The 17,620-nt window shown below is 41.2% G+C and overlaps 1 protein-coding gene across 2 annotated transcripts in view; it reads left to right on the top strand.

Annotated features, from left to right (window-relative positions):
* Positions 1 to 16,742, top strand: part of LEO1 (LEO1 homolog, Paf1/RNA polymerase II complex component) — a 34,210-nt gene extending 17,468 nt beyond the window's left edge. For both annotated transcript variants that reach the window (XM_055537958.1, XM_055537959.1), the window contains exons 7-12: positions 1,130 to 1,224; positions 1,781 to 1,915; positions 3,102 to 3,237; positions 4,434 to 4,620; positions 7,348 to 7,445; positions 16,499 to 16,742. In XM_055537958.1, coding sequence (XP_055393933.1) covers positions 1,130 to 1,224; positions 1,781 to 1,915; positions 3,102 to 3,237; positions 4,434 to 4,620; positions 7,348 to 7,445; positions 16,499 to 16,603 — 756 coding nt within the window. In that variant the 3' untranslated portion in view covers positions 16,604 to 16,742. The remainder of the gene's footprint in view (positions 1 to 1,129; positions 1,225 to 1,780; positions 1,916 to 3,101; positions 3,238 to 4,433; positions 4,621 to 7,347; positions 7,446 to 16,498) is intronic.
* Positions 16,743 to 17,620: the final 878 nt, after the last annotated feature.

Consider the following 17,620-nt stretch of genomic DNA (forward strand, 5'->3'; position numbering starts at 1 on the left):
TAAACTGGTTTCTGTAAAATGCATGAGCTTCCAAAGGTTTTCAGTGAAATTTCATTACTCCTCCCACTTAATGGAAATGTAAATCAGATGAGGAAATGGAGATAAACAGGCACCATTAACTTGGTCAAGGTCACACCATTAAATATATAGGCTCTTTTTTTTGCTCTTTTTTACTTCCCCTCCTCTGTCTCCATGTTAGGTTATCTCTTAATGTTTCCCTTGGAACATGTGTATATCTATTGATTTAAGGGTAGCACTGTTAATTTTTCGTGACTGATTTAGTACCTCTGGAGTTACTCTGTTGCTTTTATTTCTCATCATTTATATAAATTAATGTGATAGTTCCTTATTTACTTACTTTTTACTGATTTTTACATTTTCCCCTTATCTTTTATCATGGTACATCAACAAGTGTCCATGTATCTATGTTTTAAGGTCACATAATACCAGACTCTAATATCAGCATTAATGTCTAGAAATAAATGTTTTACTCTGAAACCTTAGTGTGTAGACTACAAAATGTCAGTGTATAGCAGACTATTGTTTTTTAAAACCTTGATGGGTGATGGAAAATAACCTTGGATCCTTGGCTTTTTTGAATGATGCTCTTGAGACAAGGCCTGCCATTCTTAAAGAGTCAGTTGGTGGTATGATTAATTCTTTAATGAACAAAGAGCCAGGTCCAGTTTACGTACCTCTCTGAGTTCTGTGTCTTTAGAAGTGCTTTAATGTGTCTTTCATCCCAATAGGGTAAGACCTAGCAGAGTATTCTATCATAGCATCATTATTATTTGAATCACCTTATGTAATAGAAAGCGTTTTTCAAAGTGGCTTCACAGTTAATAATGGCCCCTGTGTTTTCATATTTGTATGTGGCTAACCTGTTTTATGCTTCCCTTGTGGCTCATGTGGTAAATAGCCTGCCTGCAATGTGGGAGACTTCTGTTTGATCCCTGGGTTGGGAAGATCCCCTGGAGAAGGGAATGGCTACCCACTCCAGTATTCTGGCCTGGAGAATTCCATGGACTGTATAGTCCATGCTTATTCTGTGATTATGTGATTATGTATCTCTTGTGGAGAGAAGACGCAAAAACGACAGTATTCTAAGGTACTTGTGTTTTTAAAACAGGTAGAAAATACCATAAGGTGGAGGATACGCCGGGATGAAGAAGGAAATGAAATTAAAGAAAGCAATGCTCGAATAGTCAAGTGGTCTGATGGGAGGTGAGCACAGATGCCTGAAGAGTGTGGAAACATACAGAATGTGGCTGGGAGGGATGATGTTTTGCAGTAAGACCTTATTTGGGGTATACCTCTTATTAAAGGATTTCTGTTATTTAGTCTCTGGCATTTCTCTGGTATAGAAAACCTCAGAAATAAGTAAGCAGTTGAGGGTCGTACAGGCTGGTGGGAGACTTGTTAAAAGTAGGCTGGAAATGTGATCATCCTCTGGCTATAGCACCGTAGTCAGGAAAATTAGACCAGCTCCCCTGCCCATTGCGTACTACTCCCTAGAAGCTGACACTTTAGTAAAGCTGCCCTTCGCTGGGAAGGTGGTGGGGGCTGAGTGAATGTCACAGCATGTTTTGCTTCCTAAACATAAGCACACAGTGTTCTTTACTTCTGTGTAAGTCTTTTTTCACATCATGCCTTTTTATTCTTCCCTTGCTTCTGAATTCTGTGTTAGGAGAGAAAACAGCCATTGAATCACATTCGAAGTGAAGTAAAATGAGAGAGTGAAAGCTCTCTGACTAACATGTGAAGTGTTCCTTCTTTTCAGCATGTCCCTGCACTTAGGCAATGAGGTGTTTGATGTTTACAAGGCTCCACTGCAGGGCGATCACAACCACCTTTTTATAAGACAAGGTACCGGTCTACAGGGACAAGCCGTTTTTAAAACCAAACTCACATTCAGGTAATTACTCTCATCAACGTACTATTTGTTAAACAGTAAAAGCAGTGACATACAGGTGGTGTTCAAAGTGCCTGACTCCTGATTGGCATAACCTCACAGTATAGTTCCCCAAAGACCAAGATCTGGTTCTCAGCTCTGAAGGTTCAAAGGCTCTTATGTCAAGTGCTCTGAAAGTTGCTGCTTCACAGGGAGCCAGGTCGTGCTAACCAGAGCTCCAGGAGACTGGTATGTAAACCAGAACGTCAGTATATTAATTCTAGAGATTACTATAGCTGCCAGGAGACCTAAGAGTACTAACTGGGCAGTGTATCTTCCTTTTTAGTAAAATTTACCTGTGAGACTGATAGTTAGAGGTTCTTAGTGGGCATGCGATCAGAGGAAGGGCAGTGAGTTGGGGGGTATGAAGGCCAAGGTCATCTGTTCTTTAGGGCCCTGCATCCATTGCCTCTTCACGCGGTCCTGCACACTTGGGTCAGCGGGCAAGTGCGTTCCCCCTGTCGAGACAGGACAGCAGCACAGTGAAACGTTCATGTTTTTCTTTCCTTGATTCTAAGCAGATCATCCTCCTTGGGTAATGCTTACCTTACCTTTAGAGATGGCACAGTATTCTTGGTTATGAATTACATTTTCAAAATTGTGATGGTCAAGATTATAGCTTTGGAATCAAATAGACCTGTATCTGAGTCTCACTTCCACATGCATGACCTTGTGCAACTTTTCTCAGTTTTCCTTACCTCAGTTTCCTAATATATAAAATGTAATAATTATCTCATTAGAGGAGCTATGACAGTGAAGTCATGTAATATAGAATACACAAGAGTACAGTGCTTCGCACTCAGTATTCAATGAATGCTTCTTGGTTTTTGGTTTTGTTTTCTTTCTTTCTCTTTTAATTTTTAATGAATGCTGTGTGAGCCCATCAATTTACTGCTTCTAGAGGGTGATCATGCTGTGCAAGCCTTTTTTACTCAAGCTTTCCATATTTTACTTCACTTGTGGAGGTGAGAATGGTTTAGTAAGCTGCAGAATGAAGAAAGGTTCGAATCCCCATCTAGTATATTGTTTTGTGTCTCTGCCTATTTTTTCTTGAGAATGGGAAATGCTCACTGGCCTCGTCTGATGTTGGTATGGCTGGCTCACAAATGTATTTGCTAAATAGTGAGATATTTTTGTTCCTTTCCTGCAGACCTCACTCTACAGACAGTGCCACACATAGAAAGATGACACTGTCACTTGCAGATAGGTGTTCAAAGACACAGAAGATTCGAATCTTGCCAATGGCTGGTCGTGATCCTGAGTGCCAGCGCACAGAGATGATCAAGGTATGTTGGCTGAGCTTTATCCTAGAATTTTGATATATTAAGAAAAGCATTTCCCAAAATATTGTTCATCATCTCTTACTGACCCACCTTTCCTCCTTCCAGCTGGCATGAACAGGGAGCTGGTTTCCATTTCCTAAACATTTGGCAAATAAGGGTGATGTGGTGAGGGTCCTAAAACAGACCCTGGCTTGGTTTCTCTCCCACCAAGTGCTGAGAGCAACCTGTTGACTAAAGGAATCTGAACCTTCACAGATAATTTTAAGGATGATGAAATAAGTCATCCATGGCTGACTTGGCGTCCATGTCAAAAATCAGTGCAAGTGCTCGAGAATTAGTGTAGATAGAATATAAAAAGACCAGAAGTTTCCTCCGTTTTCCGCTGAAGGTAGCGGGGCTGAAGGACCTGCAGACTCCAGGACCACGTTGAGAGATGCCCAGGCCCTCCTTCACTTCCCCAACTCCTGTGGAAATGCACAAGGAATCCACTAGATTGTTTTTAATCCATGTTCTGTTGACAGTGATTTTTACAGGATTAGAGTTGTATGCAGTAATAAAGCAATTAAACAAGGAATCAAGGGAATGCCAGAACATCCCTGACCTCTCATTGCCTGGGCCTGCCCGGCGAACCCCAAGGTGTGGAAGCCAGGCAGATAGAAGAGAATGAAGGGTCTATTTGGGGGCTCAGAGCCCCTCTCCACCAGCACCCGCTCATCCTGCTATTAGCTGTGGGGAGTTCCCTGGGTTGACGGCCCCAGGCAGGAATATCTGGGTGCCATGGTAGTTTGGTGGAGCCTGGGTAAGTCAGGTGTGTCTCAGGGTGAAGAGAACCTGCTTCCCTCAGGCATCCGCTGGGCATGAACGCGGCTCCTCAGGCTGGTCATGCCCTCTGGACTGTTCCTGGCAGCAGAGGGATTGCTGCAGCTCCCAAAGCCATGCCCATGCCAGTTGTGATGGGGCGGTTGGTGTGAGGGAGCCTTCTGCCTCTCCACCCTGTGGTGTCTTCATGCGTTAGAATTGAACATGATGATGACCACCTGTGGTAACAGAGGTGTGAAATGGAGGGAACTCACCCTGAGGACACAGGAACTGGTGTTATCCCGGGCAAGGCATTTTCATGTTCTTTAGAGTGAGGTAGTTTTGAGTGGGCATTAAGTGAGGTCATCTTTTTTAAAGTTCACTAATTTGCTTCTTTACAGAAAGAAGAAGAACGTTTGAGGGCTTCTATTCGTAGGGAGTCTCAGCAGCGCCGCATGAGAGAGAAACAGCACCAGCGGGGACTGAGTGCTAGTTACCTAGAACCTGATCGATACGATGAGGAGGAGGAAGGCGAGGAGTCCATCAGCTTGGCTGCCATTAAAAACCGATACAAAGGGGGCATTCGAGGTGAGTTTGAGTAGAAATGAAATTTCATCATTTCAGGGTTGTGGAATTCACCTTTGCATTCAGTATACTGTGAATGCCGAGTCATTGGGCATTTTATTTTTAAGGAATCAGTGTTAATAAGTGAGACGTTTCAAGGTCTCAAGAGCTAGTCGTTGTGAAATTCTTTGGGGTCAGCCTAAAAGAGTAGAAGCTGCTTGTATTTGCACTTCTAGATTCGTCTCTTGAGCCTCTGCTCCCTGGTTTGAATGTCTGCCAACTGTGTATCTTGGAACTTTTCTCAACTTTTAAAATTACTAATTAGAAATCAGGAAGTTCAGTTTTTCAGAGAATACATGTGTTTTCTTTCAAACTTCTCCATTGTATATTCTTTTCTTTCACAAGTACCAGTAATTTTTAATGGTCATTTCAGCACATACTGAGTTCCAGGCAAACACTCAAACATGGATCCTGTTTGGTCCTCATAACAATGTTATGACCCAGTTACTATTATTGTCTTGTTCTTTTTAAAAATTTTTTAATTGAATACTAAACTCATTGCATTAGTTTCAGGGTTATAGTCTAACGATTCGGTATTTGTATGTATTGTGCAATGACCACTATAATAAGTCTAGTTAATAACTTCTGCCACCAAAGACAGTTGTAGAATTCTTCTTCTTGTGATGGGAACTTTTAATATCAGCTCTCAGCAACTCTAAAATATGCAGTGCATTATTATTAACTTCAGTCACCATGCTGTACATTATATCTCCAGGATTTATTTATCTTATAACTGGAATTTGTACTATTTGACTCCCTTTGCCTCCACCCTCCACACCACATCTCAGGCAGCTGCTAATCTGGCTTCTGTATCTATGAACTTGGTTCTTGGTTTTCCATTTTTTTCACATCCCACATATAAGTAAGATCATACGGTGGTTGTCTTTCCCTGTATGACTTATTTCACTTAGTATAATGCCTCAGGGTCCATTTTTGTCTCACCCTTATTGAGGAAACTGAGACTTGGAGAGGTTGAGTGGCTTGTGCAAAGACATAGCTGGTACACAAAGAGTTCGAGACTCAGGCGGCCTGACTTCTGAGGCATCTGTCTCGGCCACAGTACTGCCTCCAGAAGTTTCCCCGCAGCCAGCGAGTGAGATGTTGTGCTGAAAAGTAAACTGAACCCGAAGGTGGGAGACCAGGCTGGACACCCTGGTTCCGCCTGCTCTGATCTTAGCCCTGCCACTTTTCAGCTGGATGACTTTTGGAAAGTTACAGTACCTCTTTTTTCTGTTACCTTATCAAGAAAAAAGCTGCTTATTAGTAAGTGTTTACACCATGAGGTTGTTTTGAAAATTGACTGACATACTGCATATTAAATACTGTATCCAGTGCCCAGCATATAACAAGTACTGAATAAACGCCACACAAAACTATCATCGTTGTACTTAGCACTCATCAGCTTCAGGAGTGACTCCACATCTCTGAATATACCACATTCCCCATCAGTAAAATGAGGATCAAATCTTCTCCAGATGAGCTTTAATAGAGCTTTGGGAATCACTGTACAAAACCTTGGGTCACCTTGTTAATGGTTTTGCTCTGTTAGAATGATAAATTTTAAGAACACCCAAATTTCTCTTTCTCTGACCATCCCATGGGATGCCTTTCTCCTTTTTTTTTTTTTTAAACAGCAACTGCATTTGTTCTGGTGGACTTTTTACACCCTTCCTACCTGCCTATTATTTATTTTGGAACTACAGTATAAAGACCTTTTATGTTTTCAATAGTGCTAATTTCCCACAGAAAAGATTAATTGTAGAAAAACATGCCATATAAACTAAATAAAAACAAAAAATTGAGGATGTCTTTAGGAGAGAGTTGTATAATATTCAGTTCCCCAGTGATTACAGTCCTGACAGGCAAGTTTATTAACAGTCAGTTCTGTCAGGTAGGCAGGGAGTAGGGGGAAAGGCAGGGCTTTGGGCTATGAAGTGAGGAGGTTGGTCTAATAGCAACTGTTCTTATTTCACCCATGCTTCACCTGAGCTGGGGTGTCAGCACAGACTTATTCATCTCCATCTCCCTTGGAAATGTCTACCTGGCAATAGGTGGTCTTACAGGCCCTGGAAACCACCTCCTGTTTTATCTCCAAAGCTTGAGTTAACTGTTACCTCTATGAAAGAATGACTCAGGCTATTTTGGAAGAATACTGATGTCTGTCTCTTTAATCATCTTGCACACAAACCTTAAAAAAATTGTTTTTAAATCAGTCTTGTATTTGAGAGGACAAGTACTTCGCTTCAACAGATCTCAATTTACATTTATCTTTACATTTTAAAAATATTTATTTTTTTATTTTTGGCTGCTCTGGATCTTCACTGTTGCTGCAGGCTTTCTCTAGTTGCGGCAAGCAGGGGCTACTCTGTCGTGGCGCTCAGACGTCACTGCGGTGGCTGCTCTTGTTGTGGAGCATGGGCTCTAGAAGCGCAGGCTTCAGTACCTGTGGCACGTGGGCTTAGCTGTGGCGTTTGGCATTGCTCCTGGACCAGGCATTGGATCTGTATCCCCTACATCGGCAGGTGGATTCTTGTCCACTGTACCACCAGGGAAATCTGAAATTTTAAAAGTTCTTAATTATTTGCTTCTCTGTAAACAATATACAGAAGGAACTGAAGACATACATCAGAAGAAGATCCAGGAATGGATTATCTTTGAAAGTCACTCACAAATCTTCCTCTTTGCTTTCAGAGGAACGAGCTAGAATCTATTCGTCAGACAGTGATGAGGGATCAGAAGAAGATAAGGCTCAAAGGTTACTCAAAGCGAAGAAACTCACCAGTGATGAGGTAAAACCAAATTTATTCAATTCTAGAGGTTTACCCTGTACCCACATGTTAATGACTGAAATGAGGAGGAGCTCACAGCCTAGGAGCACAGACATATGTCTACACACTTCACTGAAGCTCAGTGAGATAAATCCAGAAACAGGCTGGGAGTGGCCCATTAGAGCGTCTGATACCCCTGCTTAGAGAAGGAGACCTCTTCTTGGTGTGTTGAAGGAAGAATGCTAGCACAGGGCACACCAGCCAGGATGGGCGTGCCAGGTAGATGGAGAGGCCTGGGGGAAGACCTGCCCTGAGAGAGCCAGGCTCTACTAGAGAGCTAGTATAGAAAGCATTTAGTGTGGGTAGACTGTGTATCTCTTCTTTCTTTTGCTCTTTTTAAAAAATTTTCAATATGTTTTTAAAATTACAGAAATAATTCTTATGGTAGAAAAATCTTTTCTTTTTATGTAGATGAACTAGTATTTGAAATAGTATTGAGTAATTCAATAAAATAAATTTCCATGTGTTACTGAAATAATAAAATTTCAAAGAAATTTTAATTTATATTTTTAACAGTATCCTTTTCAAATTATGAGAGTTCAGGTACTGAGAAATTTTAAGTTTTTTTTTCAAGATATATGTAACTTGATACATGATATGTGACATATAACTTTATGTGATGTTATATTCAGGTGTACAGCATAATGATTTGATTGATACATGTATATATTGCAAAGTGGTTACCACAGTAAGTCTAGTTAACATCCATCACCACGATAGTTATGTATATTTTTTTTCTTGTGATGAGAACTTTTAAAATCCATGGTCTTAGCAACTTTAAGGTGTACAATAGAGTATTATTAACTACAGTCACTGTGCTGTGCATTACATACCCAGGACTTACTTATTTTACTTAAGTCTTTATAGATTATTGTTATTTTTGGTGTTCTTGAACTGTTCTGTGGTATCCTACTTTGAATTTCTTTTGATTTCTCTGATTGGGATCTGTTAGACTTTCTGAATTTATAGATTGATATCTTTCATTAGTTCTGAAAATTTCTCAGCTATTAATTCTTCAGATATTACTTCCTACCATTCTTTTTCCTTTCTTCATGAAACTCTGATTAGATGCATGTTATTCCTTCTCACTTTATCCTCCATGACTCTCAAGCTGTCCTTCATATTTTCCATGTCTTTTTAGCTTTGCATTCTTGGACAGCTTCTTCTAGTTCACTGTTTCTTTCTTTAGCTGTCTAATACATTGTTGATCTCTTTTACTCAATTTTTAATTGTTTCAGTTTTTTAATCTCTAGAGGTTTAGTTTTTCAAATTGGTCATTTAAAAAAATCCTGCTCCTAATGCATATTTTTCAGTTTCTCCTTTATGTCTTTAAGTATTTTAAACCTACCGGTATGGTCTTTTATATCTGATATTCTGAAGTCTTTACATATGTGGTTTTACTTCTGATTATTTCTGATAGCTGTTTTATGATGACTTATTTCTCCATGTGTTCTGTGATTAAATGATTGATTTACTCAGATCAGTGGAGATTTTTATAGCCTAAATTGATGGCTCTGAAGATGATATAAATTTGCTTCTGCCGGCTACCTTGGGACTACTTCAAATTATATTCTTGGAACAGATCATTTTAGTTATTGGAAGTATGGGTTCTGACTTGTTGTTATGAATTTTCCTAGAAATGTTTAAATTTTTTCTTAATCCCCTCTTAATTAGTTCAAATGTTAGAGACTGGAAATTACCCTTGCAGGCATTTGAAACAGGGGTTGGCAAACTACATCCCGCTGACTAATCTAGCCTGCCACCTGTTCTTTTTCAAATAAACTTTTTTTGAAATCTACCCATAGTTAATCATTTATGTATTGTTTCTGGATGTTTTCCTTCTGCGGTGACAGAGTTGATTAGTTGCAACAGAAACCATATGTCTTGTAAAGCCGAAGACATTTGGCCTCAGGCCCCTTACCGGAATGATTTGCTGACCCCTGCCTCAGAGAAAGGGGCCTGGGCTTATCTGTAGTTCACCTGAACAGTAAAGATACAGTCCTTCGGGGTCTGTTGTTCATCTGCTGCACTTGGCCTTGGTGTCCTGTCCTTGGCACCCTGCAGGGCATAAAAGCAAAGCTTGTAGTTCATACATTTCGGTAACTGTCTTCAAGGAGAAAGCCTGCTTTAGTGCTCTGCTCGTCTCTGTGGGTTCTTGGTTTTGCTTAATTTTTGGCTTGTGATTATACCTTATTTTCTTGCCATCACTTGGGTTTGTTTATAGTTTTTCATCATTGTTATTTTCAGAGAGAGGGTTATTCGAAGGACTGTTCTGCCATATTGTGGAAACATTGTTGTGTTCCTGTTACTCATGATTTTAATGTACTTTGATCATTTTGGCCTTCTATGAACTGTGAACTTGCATGAGCTCTTTTCTCATGTGAAACGGAATTTTGTCCTTGTGTTATTGTTTGTTAATCACAACATTTACTATTTCCCAGTCTTCCTTGGAAGTGGTATGCTATGGAAGATAAATAGACAAAATTGTTAAATTATTCTGCAACATATTTGTTTTAAATTAGATAGGAGATGTCTTAATGATGTATTTACAGTGTGTTGAACTGTTGGCAAACAGCTGTTGTCATCTAAGCAGATGCCGTTTTATTTATTGGCAAGCAGAAACTGAATGAAAATTGAGAAGTGTCATGGGACTTCTGTTTATTCCTAGAATTCTCAGAAATGAGATTTCAACCTGTGATCCATCAGATAGCCTTCTTTGAGGCCGGGCCGTTACAAACCTGTAACTGCATGACTTAAAAATATCTCTTGCGAATGCCTCCTAGATGTCTGTTACAGGGGCTGCCCTCTACCTCCCTCACCCGAATACGCGAATACTCATACTCGCTGTTAAGTCTTCCTGTCGCTCCTCCCCCAGCCCCCCTTCCGCTTCTCCTTTCCTGACATCAGAGACTTTGCTTCTGCCTGGACCTCCCAACCTCCTCACTACCCCAGTTCAAGTCCTGGAGTGGGTTACAGTGGGAGAGTGGAGGGAAGGGGAACCTGCTCTAGGCCTCTCTCCTTATTTGCACACTAAACCCCACCCACACGCCATGAATCTAGGTATTCCTCTGAGATTAAGCCAGTTTTCAAACCTTAAGTTCCCGCACCAGAGAATGACCATTGTCACGAGAGCATTCCTTGATATGGGGGAAAGGACAGGGCTCTGGATTGCTGAATCTTGGGGCTACCCTCTACCTTTTATATTGGCTTGAGCAAGGCATCTCACATTTCCAAGTCTGTTTCCTCACCTGTTCTATGGGACTTACGCTGTCTGCCTTATAAAGTTGTATTCTAGTTAATAACCGATATGAAAGTAGGTGTCACAGTGAATGTTCATTTCCCTTCCCCAGTAGGGACTAAGTTGCGAAAAAAAAACAAAGCTTTTTATCCTCCCTTATTTTTGTAAGCAGAGAAAATTTTAGAAAACCTAAATTACTCCCAGAGTGAAAGGTTGGTAGTAGTAGAAGAAACTGTGGAAAAGGGAAAGATCCCGTGGAAAGGAACATGCAGACGATGGGAAGAAAGGGTGGCATGTCCAGGCTGCAGCTTTCTTGAGTAAAAGAGGCGACCTGCTGAGACTGCCCAGAATGTGGTGCTGGTGGTCTGCTTCCTTCTGTCTCTCTCTCCTCCCCCAGCTCTGCCTCATAGAACCTTCATTCCCCCCTTGGCAGCTTTGCCTTTTCTGTTAGAAGCCCCTGTCTTTATGGAGCCATCAGCAACTTGGAACAACTGTAGCTCCAGCTTCCCCTCCAGTGTGAGGCTTTCCCAAGGCCGAGGTTCAGAGTATGTTTCCCTGGAAGCCTTGGCTGTCTGTGTGTTGGTTTCTTGTACTTTCAGATCAGATCAGATCAGATCAGTCACTAGTCGTATCCGACTCTTTGCGACCCCATGAATCGCAGCACGCCAGGCCTCCCTGTCCATCACCAACTCCCGGAGTTCACTCAGACTCACGTCCATCGAGTCAGTGATGCCATCCAGCCATCTCATCCTCTGTCGTCCCCTTCTCCTCTTGCCCCCAATCCCTCCCAGCATCAGTCTTTTCCAGTGAGTCAACTCTTCGCATGAGGTGGCCAAAGTACTGGAGTTTCAGCTTCAGCATCATTCCTTCCAAAGAAATCCCAGGGCTGATCTCCTTCAGAATGGACTGGTTGGATCTCCTTGCAGTCCAAGGGACTCTCAAGAGTCTTCTCCAACACCACAGTTCAAAAGCATCAATTCTTCGGCGCTCAGGCTTCTTCACAGTCCAACTCTCACATCCATACATGACCACAGGAAAAACCATAGCCTTGACTAGACGAACCTTTGTTGGCAAAGTAATGTCTCTGCTTTTGAATATGCTATCTAGGTTGGTCATAACTTTCTTTCCAAGGAGTAAGCGTCTTTTAATTTCATGGCTGCAGTCACCATCTGCAGTTTTTGGAGCCCAGAAAAATAAAGTCTGACACTGTTTCCACCGTTTCCCCATCTATTTCCCATGAAGTGATGGGACCAGATGCCATGATCTTCGTTTTCTGAATGTTGAGCTTTAAGCCAACTTTTTCTTTTTCCACTTTCACTTTCATCAAGAGGCTTTTGAGTTCCTCTTCACTTTCTGCCATAAGGGTGGTGTCATCTGCATATCTGAGGTTATTGATATTTCTCCCTGCAGTCTTGATTCCAGCTTGTGTTTCTTCCAGTCCAGCGTTTCTCATGATGTACTCTGCATATAAGTTAAATAAACAGTGTGACAATATACAGCCTTGATGTACTCCTTTTCCTATTTGGAACCAGTCTGTTGTTCCATGTCCAGTTCTAACTGTTGCTTCCTGACCTGCATACAGATTTCTCAAGAGGCAGGTCTGGTATTCCTATCTCTTTCAGAATTTTCCACAGTTTATTGTGATCCACACAGTCAAAGGCTTTGGCATAGTCAATAAAGCAGAAATAGATGTTTTTCTGGAACTCTCTTGCTTTTTCTATGATCCAGCAGATGTTGGCAATTTGATCTCTGGTTCCTCTGCCTTTTCTAAAACCAGCTTGAACATCAGGAAGTTCACGGTTCACATATTGCTGAAGCCTGGCTTGGAGAATTTTGAGCATTACTTTACTAGCGTGTGAGATGAGTGCAATTGTGTGGTTGTTTAAGCATTCTTTAGCATTTGCCTTTCTTTGGGATTGGAATGAAAACTGACCTTTTCCAGTCCTGTGGCCACTGCTGAGTTTTCCAAATTTGCTGGCATATTGAGTGCAGCACTTTCACAGCATCATCTTTCAGGATTTGGAATAGCTCAACTGGATTCTATCATCTCCACTAGCTTTGTTCGTAGTGATGCTTTCTAAGGCCCACTTGAGTTCACACTCCAGGATGTCTGGCTCTAGGTCAGTGATCACACCATCTTGATTTTCTGGGTCGTGAAGCTCTTTTTTGTACAGTTCTTCTGTGTATTCTTGCCATCTCTTCTTAATATCTTCTGCTTCTGTTAGGTCCATACCATTTCTGTCCTTTATCAAGCCCATCTTTGCATGAAATGTTTTTGGTATCTCTGATTTTCTTGAAGAGATCCCTAGTCTTTCCCATTCTGTTGTTTTCCTCTATTTCTTTGCATTGATCGCTGAAGAAGGCTTTCTTATCTCTTCTTGCTATTCTTTGGAACTCGGCATTCAGATGTTTATATCTTTCCTTTTCTCCTTTGCTTTTCGCTTCTCTTCTTTTCACAGCTATTTGTAAGGCCTCCCCAGACAGCCATTTTGCTTTTTTGCATTTCTTTTCTATGGGGATGGTCTTGATTCCTGTCTCCTGTACAATGTCACAAACCTCATTCCATAGTTCATCAGGCACTCTTATCTATCAGATCTAGGCCCTTAATCTATTTCTCACTTCCACTGTATAATCATAAGGTATTTGATTTAGGTCATACCTGAATGGTCTAGTGGTTTTCCCTATTTTCTTCAATTTAAGTCTGCATTTGGCAATAAGGAGTTCATGGTCTGAGCCACAATCAGCTCCTGGTCTTGTTTTTGCTGACTGTATAGAGCTTCTCCATCTTTGGCTGCAAAGAATATAATCAGTCTGATTTTGGTGTTGACCATCTGGTGATGTCCATGTATAGAGTCTTCTCTTGTGTTGTTGGAAAAGGGTGTTATGACCAGTGCATTTTCTTGGCAAAACTCTTAGTCTTTGCCCTGCTTCATTCCGTATTCCAAAGCCAAATTTGCCTGTTACTCCAGGTGTTTCTTGACTTCCTACTTTTGCATTCCAGTCCCCTATAATGAAAAGGACATCTTTTTTGGGTGTTAGTTTTAAAAGATCTTGTAGGTCTTCATAGAACCGTTCAACTTCAGCTTCTTCAGCGTTACTGGGTGGGGCATAGACTTGGATTACTGTGATATTGAATGGCTTGCCTTGGAAATGAACAGAGATCATTCTGTCGTTTTTGAGATTGCATCCAGGTGCTGCATTTCGGACTCTTTTGTTGACCATGATGGCTACTCCATTTCTTCTGAGGGATTCCTGCCCACAGTAGTAGATATAATGGTCATCTGAGTTAAATTCACCCATTCCAGTCCATTTTAGTTCGCTGATTCCTAGAATGTCGACATTCACTCTTGCCATCTCTTGTACTTTAAGATACCTTAATTGGTATATAGTCTTAGGTATATTTTGGGTTAAGTAAAGTCTGAGAGCTGTTTATAATGTGAATTTTATAATCAACCTGAAAAATAAATTGTTAGAAGATAGTTCCTGTATAATTGTGGGTTGCCGGTTCTTTTGTCTTTAGGGACCTGCATTCATGACTATGAGGCTTCCCAGGTGGTGCTAGTGGTAAAGAACCCACCTGCCAATTCAGGAGATGTAAGAGGCTTGGGTTCGATCCTTGGGTCAGGAAGATCCCCTGGAGGAGGGCACGGCAGCCTACTCTGGTATTCTTGCCTGGAGAATCCCCTGGACAGAGGAGCCTGGCAGGCTACAGTCCATAGGTTTCAGAGAGCCGGACATGACTGAAGAGACTTAGTATGCAGGACCTCATTCATGACTATATTAGGAAGCTTTGTGTTCATCTAATATACTTTTGTCATGTGTTGTATTTACATGGCACAGGGGTTTATTCCAGCTTAGTTCGAGGCAGAATCCCACACTCCTAATTTCTTAAGATGAGATCTCCCGAAGGGTGCCACTAGCTTTCTAAATCCTGAGAGTAGCAGGCCTGCATGCCTTTGCTGGACTTCACTGTGCTTCTCTGTAGCTGCCAGGGCAGTCAGTCTTGGAAGGGTTTTTCGAGCTGAATTCTGGAGCATTTTATCCCAGACAGAGGATTAGAACTGGTGCTGGTTAGACCTCTTTGGGAGAGCTTTGGCCTGGCTCCTGCCCTCCCAGCTGCTGGGCATTATCTAGGACCCTTCAGGACAGTTGCTCCCACCTTTTAGAAAGCTGTTCTTTTATTCACCCAAACCCATTAAAAAATTTTAGAGCTGAAGAGACCATACACACTGAAATTTACTTGGGCAAGGTTGCCACAAACAGGCTTGCGTGTAAAGTGTTTATTAAGATAAGATTCATCAGCTGAAAATAAATGAAAAATAGTGGCAGTAGTCAGCGTCCTCCTTGCTTTTGCCTGAGTGGTCTTGGGAGAGAAGTATCTGGGTTTGCCCAAGGCTGGGAAGTAGATAGGAGGCTAGTCAGAGCCTGGGGGCAGGATCCATCTTCCAGGCTTGCTGTTGGGGTAACTTTACTGCCGCCTGCCGGGAAGTAAGTGCAGGGGACCTCTGGATCTCTTCCTGTGGGTTCATAACTGTCCTGTTTGAATTCTGTGACTTCGGATCTGTGGGGATGCATTTGGGATAATAAGGCAGGTGTGAGGTACGATCTTGCTCCTCAGAGGCCAGGCATAGGGACCATCAGGAAAAGTGGCCATGCCTGCTTGGATGCTACGTCCAGAAGCAGTCCTTTGGACAGGGTAGTAAGAGGCCTCGCCTTCCCCAGCTTCAGCCTTAAACTGTTCACCCTGTCTTATTTTTGGTGACGAGTTTCATTAAGGTAATTCTGGAGTGTCATATTTAGTATCATTTCATTTTAATCAATATTTGATTAAATTCAAATATTAAATTCAAATATTCAAATATTGATATTATTCAGTGTTGATCTGTTTGAATTCTATCTGTAAAAATTGTTTTAACTTCCTGAGTTTTTTGTTTCTGTTAGAACACTGTGCAGCATGATTTTAAGCTTTGGAAACTTCTGTATGAAGGCCTTTAATTTCTTCAAAAATTGTTTAAAAATTAAAAAAAAAAAACCATATATGGCTGCGTCAGCTCTTCGTTGCATCGTGCGGGGTCTTCATTGTGGCACACGGGCTCGCTGGTTGTGGCAAGCCGGTTTAGTTGCTCTGCGGTATGTGGGATCTTAGTTCCTAGACCAGGGACCGAACCCACGTTCCCTGCATTGCCAGGCGGATTCCTAAACAGGACCACCAGGGAACTCCCTCAAATATTTTTTAAAAAAATCTTTATGAGTTTTTAGTACATCCAAAACAAGAAATTATTTTTTTAATTGACAATCTTTAAAAGTTTTTTACATAATGAAAAAGTGAGGTCTGAGGAAGTGGAGAAAAAGAGTTTAAGTAAAATATTCAGCAGGACAAGTGGTTCACAGGCCAACCTCTTTGGGAGAGCGCTAACCCTTCCCGGGGCAAAGCCGGTTTCCACTTCCCTGCAGCCCTTCTCCATGTACAGCGGCTTCTTCCCTCTGTGAGACTGGGTCACAGCTGCTTAGCAGTTCACCCTTGTGGTCCTGAAGTTGGGTTCTAGGATCAGTTTTGTAATTACTCTGGAGTCATTTTGAACACCTCTAGTACTTGTAAGATTTGGAAACTGCCATGACCTGAACCACTGGTTTTATAGCTGGTAAACATTCTTATTACAACAGTTATGTTATTTTGGGTTTTCTGAGGGCTATTCAGCTCAGAGCTACTTTTGATAAACCTTTCTAGAAATATTCTCTATGAACTTTTAGACTTTAAAGATTTTTATCTGTTTAGGAGGGTGAGCCTTCTGGAAAAAGGAAAGCAGAAGATGACGATAAAGCGAATAAAAAGCACAAGAAGTACGTGATCAGTGATGAAGAGGAAGAAGATGATGATTGAAGTGCAAAATGTGAAAACTTTATATATTTTACTGTACAGTTTGTTTTATAAATATGATGTAAACATGAGTTATTTTGATCAAAAGAAATCGATTTGCTTTTGACTAACTTTAATTGTAATAAAAATTTTTAAAAAGTCAGTCTCTGTTCAAGAAATGGACTTCTTCCGAAGCCGGTTGATTTTGTTCATGCTTTACACTAAATCTTAGGTTTTAGTACATTTCTCCCAGGCCCTGCAAAGAACCTGGCCAAGGCCCAGTGAAGAAAGGAGGCATTCTTCTGGGGTGCAAAGTTTTTAAAAATTGACACAAAAAGTTTCCATAATTGTATTCGTTTGCTAGGGCTGCTTTAACAAAGTACCACAAACGGGAAGACTTCAAACCATAGAAACGTATCCTCTTTTAGGACTTCAGGCTTCAGAACTATATCAAGGTGTCAGCCGAGCCATGCGCCCTCTGGAGGCTCTAGGGAAGACCTCCCCTGCATCGTGTTAGCTTCTGGAGGCTTCCGGTGTTCCTTGGCTCGTAGCAGTGTAATTCTAATCTCACCTCTATCTTCGCATGGTTGTTTCGCTGTGTGTCTGCTCTGTATTGCCAGATCCCACTCTCCTTTAAGGACACGCACTGGTAGGTTTAGGGTCACCCCTAGTCCTGTGTCCACTCATCTTAATAATTACATCTTCAAAGATCCTATTGCTAAATAAAATTACATTCTGAGGTTCTGGTTGGATATGAATTTGGAAGGGTCCCTATTCAGCCCACTACAATAATCAAGTTAAATAATATTGTGATACAGCATTTTAAAAAATTAAAATTAATGCAAAAATATGATGGACAAAATGTCAAAAATTCACATAAAGATGATCTAGCAGGTCTGGGATGAGGGTAAGGCAAGTGACAGGAGTTGTACAAGTCCAGAACTCCATGGATCATCTCTATTTACAATTTTGATGTTTTGTTCAGTGGGATTTTTTGTGATTTAAAATGTATTGCAATATTATTTCTCTCGATCACTGAGA

The sequence above is a fragment of the Bubalus kerabau genome, chromosome 10 (assembly GCF_029407905.1).
Source record: "Bubalus kerabau isolate K-KA32 ecotype Philippines breed swamp buffalo chromosome 10, PCC_UOA_SB_1v2, whole genome shotgun sequence".
NCBI classification, from domain to species: Eukaryota; Metazoa; Chordata; class Mammalia; order Artiodactyla; family Bovidae; genus Bubalus; species Bubalus kerabau.